General features: G+C 38.5%; 1 protein-coding gene across 2 annotated transcripts in view; it reads left to right on the top strand.

The window, feature by feature from the left end:
- Nucleotides 1–214: 214 nt before the first annotated feature.
- The window catches only part of LOC122093235 (cation-chloride cotransporter 1-like), a 59,146-nt gene continuing 45,344 nt past the window's right edge, over nucleotides 215–14,016 (top strand). Inside the window, exons 1-5 of one of the 2 annotated variants that reach the window (XM_042663516.1) lie at nucleotides 215–347; nucleotides 448–621; nucleotides 1,271–1,405; nucleotides 1,579–1,657; nucleotides 11,005–11,096. In XM_042663516.1, coding sequence (XP_042519450.1) covers nucleotides 464–621; nucleotides 1,271–1,405; nucleotides 1,579–1,657; nucleotides 11,005–11,096 — 464 coding nt within the window. In that variant the 5' untranslated portion in view covers nucleotides 215–347; nucleotides 448–463. Of the gene's footprint in view, nucleotides 622–1,270; nucleotides 1,406–1,578; nucleotides 1,658–11,004; nucleotides 11,097–14,016 lie in introns of both variants that reach the window. The other variant, XM_042663515.1, reaches the window with a different exon arrangement.

Below are 14,016 nucleotides of genomic sequence, written 5' to 3'. Positions count from 1 at the left end.
TTTTTCTTTCCCAAAATTTAGAATATTGATGAAAAATGGTATTAACATCTTCTATGCCAAGCTAATGAATGCACAATTGTATTCAATACATATTAATGGGAGCCAACTCTTCTTTTTTTCTTTTTAAATAAAATTAAAGGAATCCATATTCGATCCATACAAAGGGGACCACATGGCCAGGAAGAGAGAATGTCCGGGATTGGTAAGTTGTAACTTAAGAGGGGGTGGAGTGACTAACAGCAGTGCATACTTTTTTTTTACCCCTAAATTTTCGCTCTCGCATCTCTCGTATATACGCGAAAACAAGGATCCGTTTGTCCACTTTTCCACAATTTGAATACTTGGAGGTTAAGAGATCCTCCATCTCTCTTCAAGATCTAAATCTCTTCTTCCTCGTGCTTTTCCACCTAATTGCTTTCAATCTCTCGTCGTTTTTGTAAACTGTAGATCCAGAAAATTATCAATGGAGAATGGCGAAATCCAGAGCGCAGACGAGGAAATGCCCATGCGAAGCGGACGAAAATATACACCAGTCGTCGCTCATGATCGTGCTGTTCTGCAGATGTCTTCAATAGAGCCTGAATCTTCTTCTCAGTCCTCCAATCGTGATGGTCCCTTAAAGTAAGCTCCCGTTTCAAATTTCGTCTTTTGTTAACTGTTGTGTTCAATTTGCTCAGGATATATGATTTGGTTGAATATGCTATTTCCTCTCGTTTGTTAACTAATGTGTTTGGCATAGAATTCGTAATTACTTGTTTCTAGGATGAGTTTTAAGGTTTTGATTCGCTTTCGGTTTTCGTGGTCGTATTATCAATTAATTAAGTCACACAGCTCTTCTATTCAGTTTAGTATTTGTTTGCATTAATGTGGCAGCTTGGTTACTAATGTATGCGATTGAGTTTGTATTTGGTAAATGGGTACATGAAATTAGAGAACAGTCTTTAACTAACAAACGTATGCAAATATGTCGATGTTTATATCCATATGCTTGCCTATTAAGGCATCAGTGAATGTTCGGTTGGAGTTTTTGAATATGCTTGGTAAGCTCAACCGAATGCATGCACTTGCTTGAGTATGTTCGCATGTAATGCTCGTATGGCATGCATGATGATGTAATGGCATGAGCATAAGGGTTTACGTTCGTTGATGTATCATGTATTGGTTTAAGAAGATTTGAGTGATATGATGCTTATTCATTTTTCTTCCATTTCCATTGAAATTACTTCCGGTTGTCAATTCTGAGAAAATACCCTTAATTTTCCTGATGCAGGAAAGTTAAAGTAAGCTTGCAATCAAACATGGGGCCTGATGCAAAACATGGATCATCTCCCTCCAATGCCCACAGGGAATCCAAACTGGAATTGTTTGGTTTTGATTCTCTTGTAAATATTCTTGGTCTGAAAAGGTAACCAAATTATTTTCTTAGTTAAAGATGCTAAAAGTGCTCTCATTCCCTGGTCATACTTTAGGACCTCATTACTTAATTTATATTTTGTCTCTAGGTTTGTAGAGATTGATTTGTCCGGTGAATTTTGAAGATTGATTGTTTTAACTTGCTTGGATATTCTATTGCTGTAGTATGACAGGAGAACAACTTCCAGCTCCTTCCAGTCCTAGAGATAGGGAGGATGTTTCTATTACTCTTGGACAGCCAAAGGTATGCATGTTACCATACTACCGTGGATTTGCATTTAAAAAGATGATATCACTATGAATATTATGGTTGTTATACTTATTATGTGGATTTTTCTATATCCTTGGGCTGAGCCAACTTTCCTCTCTTTCTTTTCTTGGATTGATTGGCTTTGTACTCTACACCTTGTGGATTACATATTGGGATTCCCGACTTCCGACTGTATGTTATTCATTGAGGGCCATTATCTAGTGCTGGTATGTAGGGTCCTGGGAGGGGTGAGTCTGGAGTCGGGTTCTCAAGGCAAATGTCCGGCTTTGAGTCTTGAGGGCGGCCACTTTGCACAAAAATGCCAAAGGTTAAGACCGCTATAGTATTAGCTATTTGATGAAGCAAGTCGATCTTTGAAGACTTTAAGGCTATGTTTGGAAGCCAAGAAAAGAAAAAGAAAGAATAAAAAACTGATTTTTTTTGAAGAAAGAGGAGAGAGAGAGAAAGACATTAGCTCATTATTGGTGTCATCAGAATTTTTGTCCGATTATGTTTTTATTTTCTTTTCTTGGCTTCCAAACATAGTCTAATCTTTTCTGATGCTGAAAAACTGCTTGGAACCTAACAGTGGGAGAAATTTTCCGAAAGAATTGACTCAAAAATGATCTCTTGCATTTTATTTTATTTTCTAGAGTTCAAATTAAAATTTTGTTATATTTCACTATTCTAAAAGACTCAACCCTGACCACGGACATGGAGAGACCTAAAGCACCCCAAAACTATCAGAAGGTCTGCCACTGTTAAAATCTACTGAAGAAAGTTGTTTATGAGGAATTTGTGGTATGAAAGGTGAGATTCTATTTGGTTGCAAGGGTTTGTTTTTGTATTTAGGTTTTGGATAAATATGTGAAGGAAAGGGAACCCTTCCTTGCTGGACCATTTGCAGGTTAATCAAATTGAACATTAGGTTGAGTGACAGTCTCGTGTTGTGTGTTAGAGAGCTGGAAAGTCTCTTGAGATGTGAGTCTTAAGGAGCCTTGAGGGAGCTGTTTCTTTCCTCTCTTTATTTTTCTTGGTGGCTTTGTTAATTTGGTGAGTGAATATTTTTAGTTGGGGAAAAAAAAAAAAAAAAAAAAAAAAAGAAATAGAAGGGAGGGATTTAGAGGACTTGTCTATAGCAGTAGGATATTTACAGTTTGATGCCCAATAAGGTGGTTAAAATAAGACTAGATGAAAAACTCTTTGAACTTTCTGTTTTAGTACTCATTTGTTTTCTTTATTTCCGTATCCATCATCAGATTACCAAAGGGGTAGATGTTCTTAAAGCATTTATTTTGAGCCCACAAGCTTTAGTGCACCAACTAGGAATTAGATCTTCAATACTTTCCGGTATGATCTAGTGAATCACAAATTTCTAAGAGAAAGAACTCCTAAACTTCCAGCATGAAGCTGAGGCAAAAGAAACTGTTGTTGACAGATTTTGGTTCCTTATGTGAATCGGCATTTGTTGTTGATGTCGCAACCTCTGCTATTCAGATTATAAATGTGAGGATATTGTGTCTTGTAGTAGGTCCACAAAATAGAATTCAAACTCTGTAGGAACTTAGTTTCCTATTGTTCTTTAATGGCAGTAGAGAGTCTGCAGCATCCAGAACATACTTATCATGGTGTCTAGGTGAGTAAGGTGACACCGTGGCACCAACAGGATGCCTAGGAGACCAAGGCGCCTATGATCTAGAATAGCTGAAAGTAGGATGAGTTACACCCCATTACTTAATAAACTGGAATGTGACTAGGATGCTTAACATCATCCTACACGACCAGCCAAGATCTTAGAAGCAGTACTTTACACTCACAATCCACAACAAGAATCACTAAATCAAATGCAGCGGAAAGATAAAATAGTAATCGTGATTCTTGTACTGGAGGAATTTTAATGTGATATAATATTATATAACCCACTTTATCTCATCAATTAATTATCAAGACATAAGTCATAGTATTCCACAAGTATAATATCCAAAAATACAAAAAATGACAATGGTCAGCACATTTCCTTGATCACAGTGCCCGGTAAGCACAATCGTCGCATGCTCAGTCTCTGTAATGCTCCTTGACCTCTGGAGTCCACCAATCTTCATCATACTCGGCCATAGAGGAGGAAGTATTGCCACTTATACAACCGTACCTGCATCATCATCTAAAAAAAACGAACACACACCTGGTATTTGCTTCACTAATATCAGTATGGGGATCATGCAAGCAAGCACATATAGTCTATGATGTGGTGCGTGAATGCAATTCATTATTTTTATCCGCTTAGCAAAACAACTAAGTCTAGTATAATGCTACTGCAATACATTAGGCAATATCCCTAGTTTCAGAATCATACATCAGTCACCCACCAATACAAACCCTAATTGCGAATAGGAGCCTGCCAGTCTCGGAGTGCGCCTTCGGTCACCCAGCAAACCCCTGAGAACCTCGTCTAAACGCCACAGTCCTAGAATCATCTATCGGTCACTCGGGCTTTGTCTGCCTCAGGATGATAAATGAGCCCCTTCCTTGGAGCCCTCTTTAAATACTTTAAGATATGACAAGCTGCCTCATAGTGAACCTTCTTTGGAGATTGCATGACTGATTGATGACGCCAACAACAAAGGATGTATCTAGTCTAGTAACAGTTAGGTAGATGAGTTTTCCCACTAATCTCTTATACCGGTGTGTCTTCAAAATCGTCACCATCATATGAATCAAACTTCTGATGAGGATCCATGGGAGTATCGGTAGGTTTAGAGGCAAACATACAAACCTCAGACAAGAGGTCTGACACGTATTTCCTTTGTAGACTAATTCCTTTCATACTCTGTAGGACTTTAATACCTATAAAATACCTGAGACCTAAGCCTTTCATCTGAAAATGCTGATGAAGATAAGATTCCACCTCTGCACTCCTGGATACATCGTCCAAGAAGAAGAAAAAGAATAGAAGTTCAAACTAACTAGGAAACCACAGTTTATTCTAATTAGGAAAGAAATAAACTAAAGAATTGAACCACCCAGCCATATCTATGACTAAGCCACGATAGGGACATTCCCCCCTATCATGGTACACTTGCCAAGCCATTGTACCCTCACAGTACAAAGGGTCCATTCCTTATTCTTAACATATTTCTTTCCCTAATCTTCCTTGGGCTGCTGGGCAATCAATTTGCTCCTAGAGACAGGCACATGATGGATTAGCTCTATTTTATTTTTTGTTGGGGGGTGGGTGGGTAAAAAAACTCAACATAGGGAGTCCAAGAATCATGGTTGTTTTCCTACCCTAAACTCTCATTAAAATCCTCATGGAAGTGTTGGTCCTAACCTTTGGTCTTTGGCATTATACTTTTGTGCTAACACCCAACCGTCCAACAGTGCTGTGGCTTGTTTCCTCATGATTCCTATATATCTTTATTTTTTTTTTTGGTAGAAATGATTCCTATATATCTCAATTTGACTTTTCAAGTGCAACCCATTCACATTTTTTTTCTTCTTATTTTTGTTTTCATTTTGGGGGTTGTTTAATGCAATGAGGGTTTCCTTTACTGCATCGTAGTTACTTGTTACATATGATGTCAACCATGTTCTTTGTGTTTAAGTGCTGAACTCTCAGACCATTTTTCTTTTCTTTCGTGATCTTTAGTCCTTGTGGTTAGCTTTACTATGATATTTTGAAATGTTGTCTGCATAAATGGTAATTAGTAACTGTATTATAAAAGCATCTGTCACACACAGTAGGCGCACGCTGCTTCACTGAGGCATGCACAATTCCCTCTGTTTACCTTTTGTCTGACTTTTGTGTGCTTGTGATCCATTTCACATCTTTTTGGTTTGGGCGGCTTTATCGAAGCAAACAAGGCATTGCCTCTTTTTCTTTGACCTCTGCAGCTTTTATCGCTTGCTTTGGTTGAGCAAATATGTCATGACCCAAACCCAGATACAGGTGAGGGTACAATCCTCGCGGGCAATGATCCAATGATCCAAAACATTCCCCAAAAATCAGGCATATGAGAACTCGTAAAAATTCAAGTGTCAACAAAATAAAACAACTCAAAGATAAAATATCCTAAAATCAGACCTACTGGTGGCAATCTATGGTGTGATCCCAAAATAAAAGAAAAGAAACACTTTGTTAGAGTTTACATGAAACAACGGACTATTACAATCATCTACTAAAGAAAAATAAACTAATAAAAAGCTTCAAGCCGCCCTCCAAATTCCCTCCAAGCATATCTTCATCTCAACATAGGGAGTCCAAGAATCATGGTTGTTCTCCTACCCTAAACTCTCATTAAAATCCTCATGGAAGTGTTGGTCCTAACCTTCGGTCTTTGGGATTATACTTTTGTGCTAACGCCCAACCGTCCAACGGTGCTGTGGCTTGTTTCCTCATGATTCCTATATATATAATTATATTTTGGTAGAAATGATTTCTATATATCTCAGTTTGCCTTTTCAGGTGCAACCCATTCACATTTTTTTTCTTCTTATTTTTGTTTTCATTTTGGGGGTCGTTTAATGCAATGAGGATTTCCTTTACTGCATCGTAGTTACTTGTTACATATGATGTCAACCATGTTCTTTGTGTTTAAGTGCTGAACTCTCAGACCATTTTTCTTTTCTTTCGTGATCTTTAGTCCTTGTGGTTAGCTTTACTATGATATTTTGAAATGTTGTCTGCATAAATGGTAATTAGTAACTGTATTATAAAAGCATTTGTCACACACAATAGGTGCACGCTGCTTCACTGATGCATGCACAATTCCCTCTGTTTACCTTTTGTCTGACTTTTGTGTGCTTGTGATCCATTTCACATCTTTTTGGTTTGGGCGGCTTTATCGAAGCAAACAAGGCATTGCCTCTTTTTCTTCGACCTCTGCAGCTTTTATCGCTTGCTTTGGTTGAGCAGATATGTCATGACCCAAAGATGGTACAGTCCTTGCAGGCAATGATCCAATGATCCAAAACATTCCCCAAAAATTAGGCATATGAGAACTCGTAAAAATTCAAGTGTCAACAAAATAAAACAACCAAAAGATAAAATATCCTAAAATCAGACCTACTGGTGGCAATCTATGGTGTGATCCAAAAAAAAAAAGAAAAAAAGAAACACTTTGTCAGAGTTTACATGAAACAACAGACTATTACAATTATCTACTAAAGAAAAATAAACTAATAAAAAGCTTCAGGCTGCCCTCCAAATTCCCTCCAAGTATATCTTTATCTCAACATAGGGAGTCCAAGAATCATGGTTGTTCTCCTACCTTAAACTCTCATTAAAATCCTCATGGTCCTAACCTTCGGTCTTTGGGATTATACTTTTGTGCTAACACCCAACCATCCAACGGTGCTGTGGCCTGTTTCCTCATGATTTCTATATATATATATATATATATATATATTGGTAGAAATGATTCCTATATATCTCAGTTTGCCTTTTCAGGTGCAACCCATTCACATTTTTTTTTTCTTATTTTTGTTTTCATTTTGGGGGTTGTTTAATGCAATGAGGGTTTCCTTTACTGCATTGTAGTTACTTGTTACATATGATGTCAACCATGTTCTTTGTGTTTAAGTGCTGAACTCTCAGACCATTTTTCTTTTCTTTCGTGATCTTTAGTCCTTGTGGTTAGCTTTACTATGATATTTTGAAATGTTGTCTGCATAAATGGTAATTAGTAACTGTATTATAAAAGCATTTGTCACACACAATAGGTGCACGCTGCTTCACTGAGGCATGCACAATTCCCTCTGTTTACCTTTTGTCTGACTTTTGTGTGCTTGTGATCCATTTCACATCTTTTTGGTTTGGGCGGCTTTATCGAAGCAAACAAGGCATTGCCTCTTTTTCTTTGACCTCTGCAGCTTTTATCGCTTGCTTTGGTTGAGCAAATATGTCATGACCCAAACCCAGATACAGGTGAGGGTACAATCCTCGCGGGCAATGATCCAATGATCCAAAACATTCCCCAAAAATCAGGCATATGAGAACTCGTAAAAATTCAAGTGTCAACAAAATAAAACAACTCAAAGATAAAATATCCTAAAATCAGACCTACTGGTGGCAATCTATGGTGTGATCCCAAAATAAAAGAAAAGAAACACTTTGTTAGAGTTTACATGAAACAACGGACTATTACAATCATCTACTAAAGAAAAATAAACTAATAAAAAGCTTCAAGCCGCCCTCCAAATTCCCTCCAAGCATATCTTCATCTCAACATAGGGAGTCCAAGAATCATGGTTGTTCTCCTACCCTAAACTCTCATTAAAATCCTCATGGAAGTGTTGGTCCTAACCTTCGGTCTTTGGGATTATACTTTTGTGCTAACGCCCAACCGTCCAACGGTGCTGTGGCTTGTTTCCTCATGATTCCTATATATATAATTATATATTGGTAGAAATGATTCCTATATATCTCAGTTTGCCTTTTCAGGTGCAACCCATTCACATTTTTTTTTTCTTATTTTTGTTTTCATTTTGGGGGTTGTTTAATGCAATGAGGGTTTCCTTTACTGCATTGTAGTTACTTGTTACATATGATGTCAACCATGTTCTTTGTGTTTAAGTGCTGAACTCTCAGACCATTTTTCTTTTCTTTCGTGATCTTTAGTCCTTGTGGTTAGCTTTACTATGATATTTTGAAATGTTGTCTGCATAAATGGTAATTAGTAACTGTATTATAAAAGCATTTGTCACACACAATAGGTGCACGCTGCTTCACTGAGGCATGCACAATTCCCTCTGTTTACCTTTTGTCTGACTTTTGTGTGCTTGTGATCCATTTCACATCTTTTTGGTTTGGGCGGCTTTATCGAAGCAAACAAGGCATTGCCTCTTTTTCTTTGACCTCTGTAGCTTTTATCGCTTGCTTTGGTTGAGCAGATATGTCATGACCCAAATCCAGATACAGGTGAGGGTACAGTCCTTGCGGGCAATGATCCAATGATCCAAAATATTTCCCAAAAATTAGGCATATGAGAACTCGTAAAAATTCAAGTGTCAACAAAATAAAACAACTCAAAGATAAAATATCCTAAAATCAGACCTACTGGTGGAAATCTATGGTATGATCCCAAAATAAAAGAAAGAAACACTTTGTCAGAGTTTACATGAAACAATAGCCTATTACAATCATCCACTAAAGAAAAATAAACTAATAGAAAGCTTTAGGCCTCCCTCTAAATTCCCTCCGAGCATATCTTCATCTCAATTATCTGTGATGTTAAAATAATGGATTAAGCTCAACAGCCCAGTAAGGAAAAATAGTAAGAACACATCATAGGGCAAACAATCAACCAGAAACAATGGTTAAAACAAATAGTTTTAGTTTATCAAACCACACTTTTAATAAAACACGATTATTTAAAAATATCCCTTTTTTAACATATTTTAGCCGGCACTGAGGGAAGTAAGCTACCACCGCCCATAATATGAGGGAAACATGGCTCCCACAATCACACGATTACACAATCACACTATCGTCACCACTCTTTGACTAAATATACACCACTGTGCACAGTAGGTATTATTCCCACGGCTCAACGGGACACCCCTCTCTAGTCTGGTATGGAGTAATCTATTTACCCTCACACACTTTCTTTTTTCATACTTTCACAAAATCACCGTTCATGAAATCACTTTCTTTAAAAACACGAACATAGGTAAAATCTTCACGTAAGAATCAACATCAATATACATAACACTAATAGTCACCTTCATCAAATATCAATTATCCCCATAAATTCATGTCACACATAACCACAATTAAAAAAGTATAAGTCAACACATATCAACGATAAAAGCATCCCAAACATCACGTCATACAATTAACCCACACATCTGTGGTGTAATCTCACTATAATCTACTTACCTCCGTTTATAAAGATGTTACCCCCATTTGAGTCCCAAGTGTCCAGGAGGTCCTAATCTGAAATTAGTAATAGCCTATGTTAATTACTATCTCGCCCAAGATTTAGGTCCCATAAAGAATATTATATGTGGTCCCTATGAATTGAATCCTAAGCCTTGATAAGAAATAATATTAGATTTGGGTCACATGGTTTGGGTCTGAAGAAAAACCCTAATGGTTTCCAAGAAAACCCTAACCCTAAAATAAAACCACAATTAGGGTCCCAAAAACCCTAAATATTGGGTCCTAAGTAATTTGGGTCCCATATTGGCTCCCAAAAAGAATATTAGATTTGATCCAGGTAAAGGAAACAAAACCTTGAAAACAATTAGGGTCCCAAAACCCTAAAAACAAATGATTTGGGTCTCAAAAAGAATAAACCATCTAAAACTTAGGATAAAACCCATATTGGGTCCCAAAAGAAGAACCAATAGAACCAACAATTTAAACTAAGGATAAGAAGAAGCTTCATTACCTGGAGTGAGCAAAAAAATAGAGAAGTAGGCACCAAAATCCCCTTCCTCTCACCTAGGACCTCTAGATAGCCAAGGTACTAACCGCTAGGCTAACTCATTAAGTCATTAAATAAACCCTAACTTTATTTATTTTTTTGTTAACCAAAGGTGTCTGGGCCAGCTTACGCACGCCTCGACTAATTCTTGGGGAGACTAACACAGCAACCCACCGCCATGATCTCCACTTAAATCGCATATGCACAGATGGAGAATCGAACCTGAGACCGTGCGCCTAATCCACACAATCCCCAGTTCGCCCTAACCATCTTGGCAACCCACGGGTGGGTACAGAATAAATAAGAAAATGCACACACACACACAGACTCACACAATGCGTACGACAGGGTTCGATCCCACGACCTCCTCCCTTGGGCGCCGGCTCCACAAGCCGAAGCTACCACCACTAGGCTATCCTAGTGTTCGTAAATAAACCCTAACTTTAAATATTTAAGTAAGCTTAAAAAATAATATAAAAAAAGATATATGTTCTAAGGTTCCAAAATTTGGGGCATTACAAGATAAATCTTTCTCAGCAGTTTTCCTTAGATTTTGGAACTTTGGAGTTGTTATCTTCTGCGTTACTTATTTACTTGTAATTCTATGTAACTGTCTTATTTCATTTTCATATTTACTATTTTCTTGAGGGATAGAACTTTATTGAGAAATCAAATTTCTTAGGTTATTTTATACTAGCTTTGTAATTTATGTGTATTATTCAATGCTTCTGAGTGTTTTAATTTTTTAATACATATTTAAATTGAGTATCAGGTCAAGGCCTTGATACCTTGAGTGTCCATATTGCTTTAGTAACTCTATTAGCGCTTTTAACAATAGATAGCATTGGGTTTCTATCATATTATAAATGGCTTGGCCATGCCTTTGATGATTGGAATTTTCGGTTTATCCTGCAGCCATCTGGTGTTAAGCTGGGGACAATGATGGGTGTCTTTCTGCCATGCTTGCAGAGCATCTTGGGAATTATATATTATATCCGATTTTCTTGGTACACAAATACTTTCCCTGCAGTCATGTTTTGGTTAATTCATCATGGTGTTTCCTTGATGTATATGGTTGGACAATTTTTTTTAACATAGTTGTACATATGTATTTGAAGAAGTTTTATGTGCACTTTGTTGGCAAAATTTACTGCATCTTCCTGATTATGAAAGTTTTTGCAATGATTGTTTTAAATCATGTGCTACTAGTAAAATAAATTGATGCCTGCCTAACAAAAGTTGACGTATGCTTCGGTTAAGATATTGTGGGAACTAAAGAAGAGCTGTAGCCTGCTTCTTCTCCTAATGATATGATTGAATGAAACCCCAAGATTCCTTTCAAATTTTGTGCTTGTTACCGTGTCATGGATTACAAGATGGAACAATAGACATAGCTTTAGAGTGCATAAATCTATGAATAATACTCCTTTATGGAAAAAGATCAACGTTCCACCTCAAATTCTTCTCTCAAACAGTGCTATAGAAAGATGCTCTTTGAGTGGTTCAGAGTTTCTGACATTGGTTCCTCTGATCTCAGAGATATATGTCAAGCTCAAGCATATATAAAATAATATTGAATGATGAGATTCCACTCTTTCTTAAAGGTTTCAGGTCTGCTTCCTTCAAAGTCTTTATAACACATTGAAAGCCCATGCTTGTTGTGTTGGTGGTGCTGGATGCAAGACAGAATCATTCTTGAGTGATGGCGATAAATAGGAGCAATATATCACACCATTGTCGAGTTGGCTGGAGTAGCAGCTTCTTTCGAGGATCAAGGGATTGGCATTCGTCTTGCCGATCTGGTTCCTGATCTGGCTGGTGCTGATCAGTCTTGGTCTTGCTAGTGCATAAATAGTTCAAGTTGCTTTACAGGAAAGTAAATCTGAAAAACATTCTTATCCGTTTCGACTTTTAAACCTGAAGAACATTCTTATCCGTCATTTGGAATATATATATATTTTTTTGGGTGGATTGTAAATGCATTAAAAGAAGGGGGGACAGAAAATATTCCCAAAGGGGAAGTTACAAACCCAATAAGGGATACAAAAGCCCATAAAGGGCGCCATTTAGAGCCTACATGGGCTAAGAAAACTTCTACAACCCGTTTCGGATGCCCAAACAGAAGAAAAGGCAAATCAGTTAAAACCGGGAGGGGAACCACTAACCCTAACAATCTAATCTCAACACAACAGTTCCTAGCTACTGCCGTTAAAGAGGCAGTCATGGTGGAGGAGCGCTGGCCTTGCGGAGGGCCAAGCGGGCAGTTGGCCAAGCGGATGGAGCCGCCAAGGCAGAGGGGTGCCGGCTTTTTGGATGGCAACAACAGAGTGGCTGTTGGCCAAGAGTGGCCCGACGGGCACATTTTGAAGAGGTAACTGACGACCGGGACAAAGATCCAGCAACCAGCAGACCAAAAGGCAGACTGCCGGCAGCCGATAGGCCCAACTAGGCTGGCAAACAATGAGGGTGAAGGCCAGCCAGTGAGCAAGCGGATAGACTAAATGAGCCTGGCATTTCGGAAGGGCGGGCAGCCTTGAGGGGTTGACGACCAATGGGACGGCAGGCTTAATGGGAGTGGTGTCCAGAAGGGCTGTAGGCATGGCAAGCAGCCAACTAAGAGATAGAACTGGCAGAGCAGACGAGCCAGCGGATAGCAGGCCAGGGGGGAGAGATGTCCGGAAGGGCAGCAGGTCTGGCGGGACGGCGACTGGGTAGCAGCAAGCCTAGAAGGGACCAACACCAAATCGTCTATTAACCAATCAGGGCAGGTGGCCGGTGGGAAGGCGAGCTGAGCGGTTGCAACAGCCTCAACACCTATCGAGACGGCCGACACTAGGAACAGAGTGAGAAAAGAAGGGAAAGGGAGTGGAGAAGGAAGAAGGGAGGGAGAGAGGAGGAAGGGAAAGGGGAGAGGGAGAGAGAAGAAGAACAGGAAGAAGGGAGATGGAAAGGGGAGATGTAGAGGGAGAAGAAAGGTGGACGGGGGAGGAGGGAGAAGAGAAGAGAAGAGAAGAGAGAGGAAGAGAGCAGAGAGGAGAGAGGGAGCAGCCCAGCGTCACGTCCAGGCTGCTCCAAAGCGGTGGCTAGGGTTGCTCCTTCGCTTAGGGTTTTCGGGAGCTCTGGGTTTTCGGGAGGAGAGATTGGAATCATGGGTTTTATTCGTGATGTTAAAATCCTTAGCTTGAAGATTTCTGTGAGTCCATGATTGTTATGCTATCTCACAGAAAATATTGAAGATTGTGGAACATATGGCCTATTTGTTATTTGGAAAACTTTTATTCAATGAAGTTATAAAATTTCTCTTAGAGAATTCTCTTGCATTTGGATTCTGTCAGAAATAAAAGTGGTGATAGTCGTCTGGATGGGGACGGAAGACCAACTGTCTATGAAGTTAATATAAGTGAGGCGGGATATGAGTCAAACTATTGATGGGAATTCAAAAGTCAAGAATGGAAGAACATCAAAGAAATATATATCAGCAAGATGCACCAGTCATCATTGGTGTTTTTAGATGCTGAACAAGGTGCCAAGTATCAGTGTCGGCAGCATATCCGAAAGCTGTTTAAGAGAGATGTATCGGAGAGACGATGCTAGATACACTGAAACATATTAAATAAACTAGAAGTATTTACACTGAAACATATTACAGAAACTTAAAGTAGTATGTAAATATTAATAAGTATTTAGAAACAAACATAATTATACATTTTAGATCACAAAATCATTCAAAATTATCCATATCTAGGTCAATTTTTCTAGTTTAGATGTGATACTTGGAAAAAACAAGCGAGAAAAACCAAAGATTCAAGCAAAAAAAAGTTTTTTTTTTCGACATACATCAACGACGGATTTGATGTTGGATTTCCTCTTTGAAGAGCTTTTATGCAGGATTTTTCTTGTTTAATCACTCCTCCTGGGTTAGTTTTG

Source organism: Macadamia integrifolia, chromosome 11 (genome assembly GCF_013358625.1).
Source record: "Macadamia integrifolia cultivar HAES 741 chromosome 11, SCU_Mint_v3, whole genome shotgun sequence".
NCBI lineage: Eukaryota > Viridiplantae > Streptophyta > Magnoliopsida > Proteales > Proteaceae > Macadamia > Macadamia integrifolia.
The sequence above is the reverse complement of the archived record's forward strand: the minus strand, read 5'-3'. Positions and strand labels throughout refer to the sequence as shown.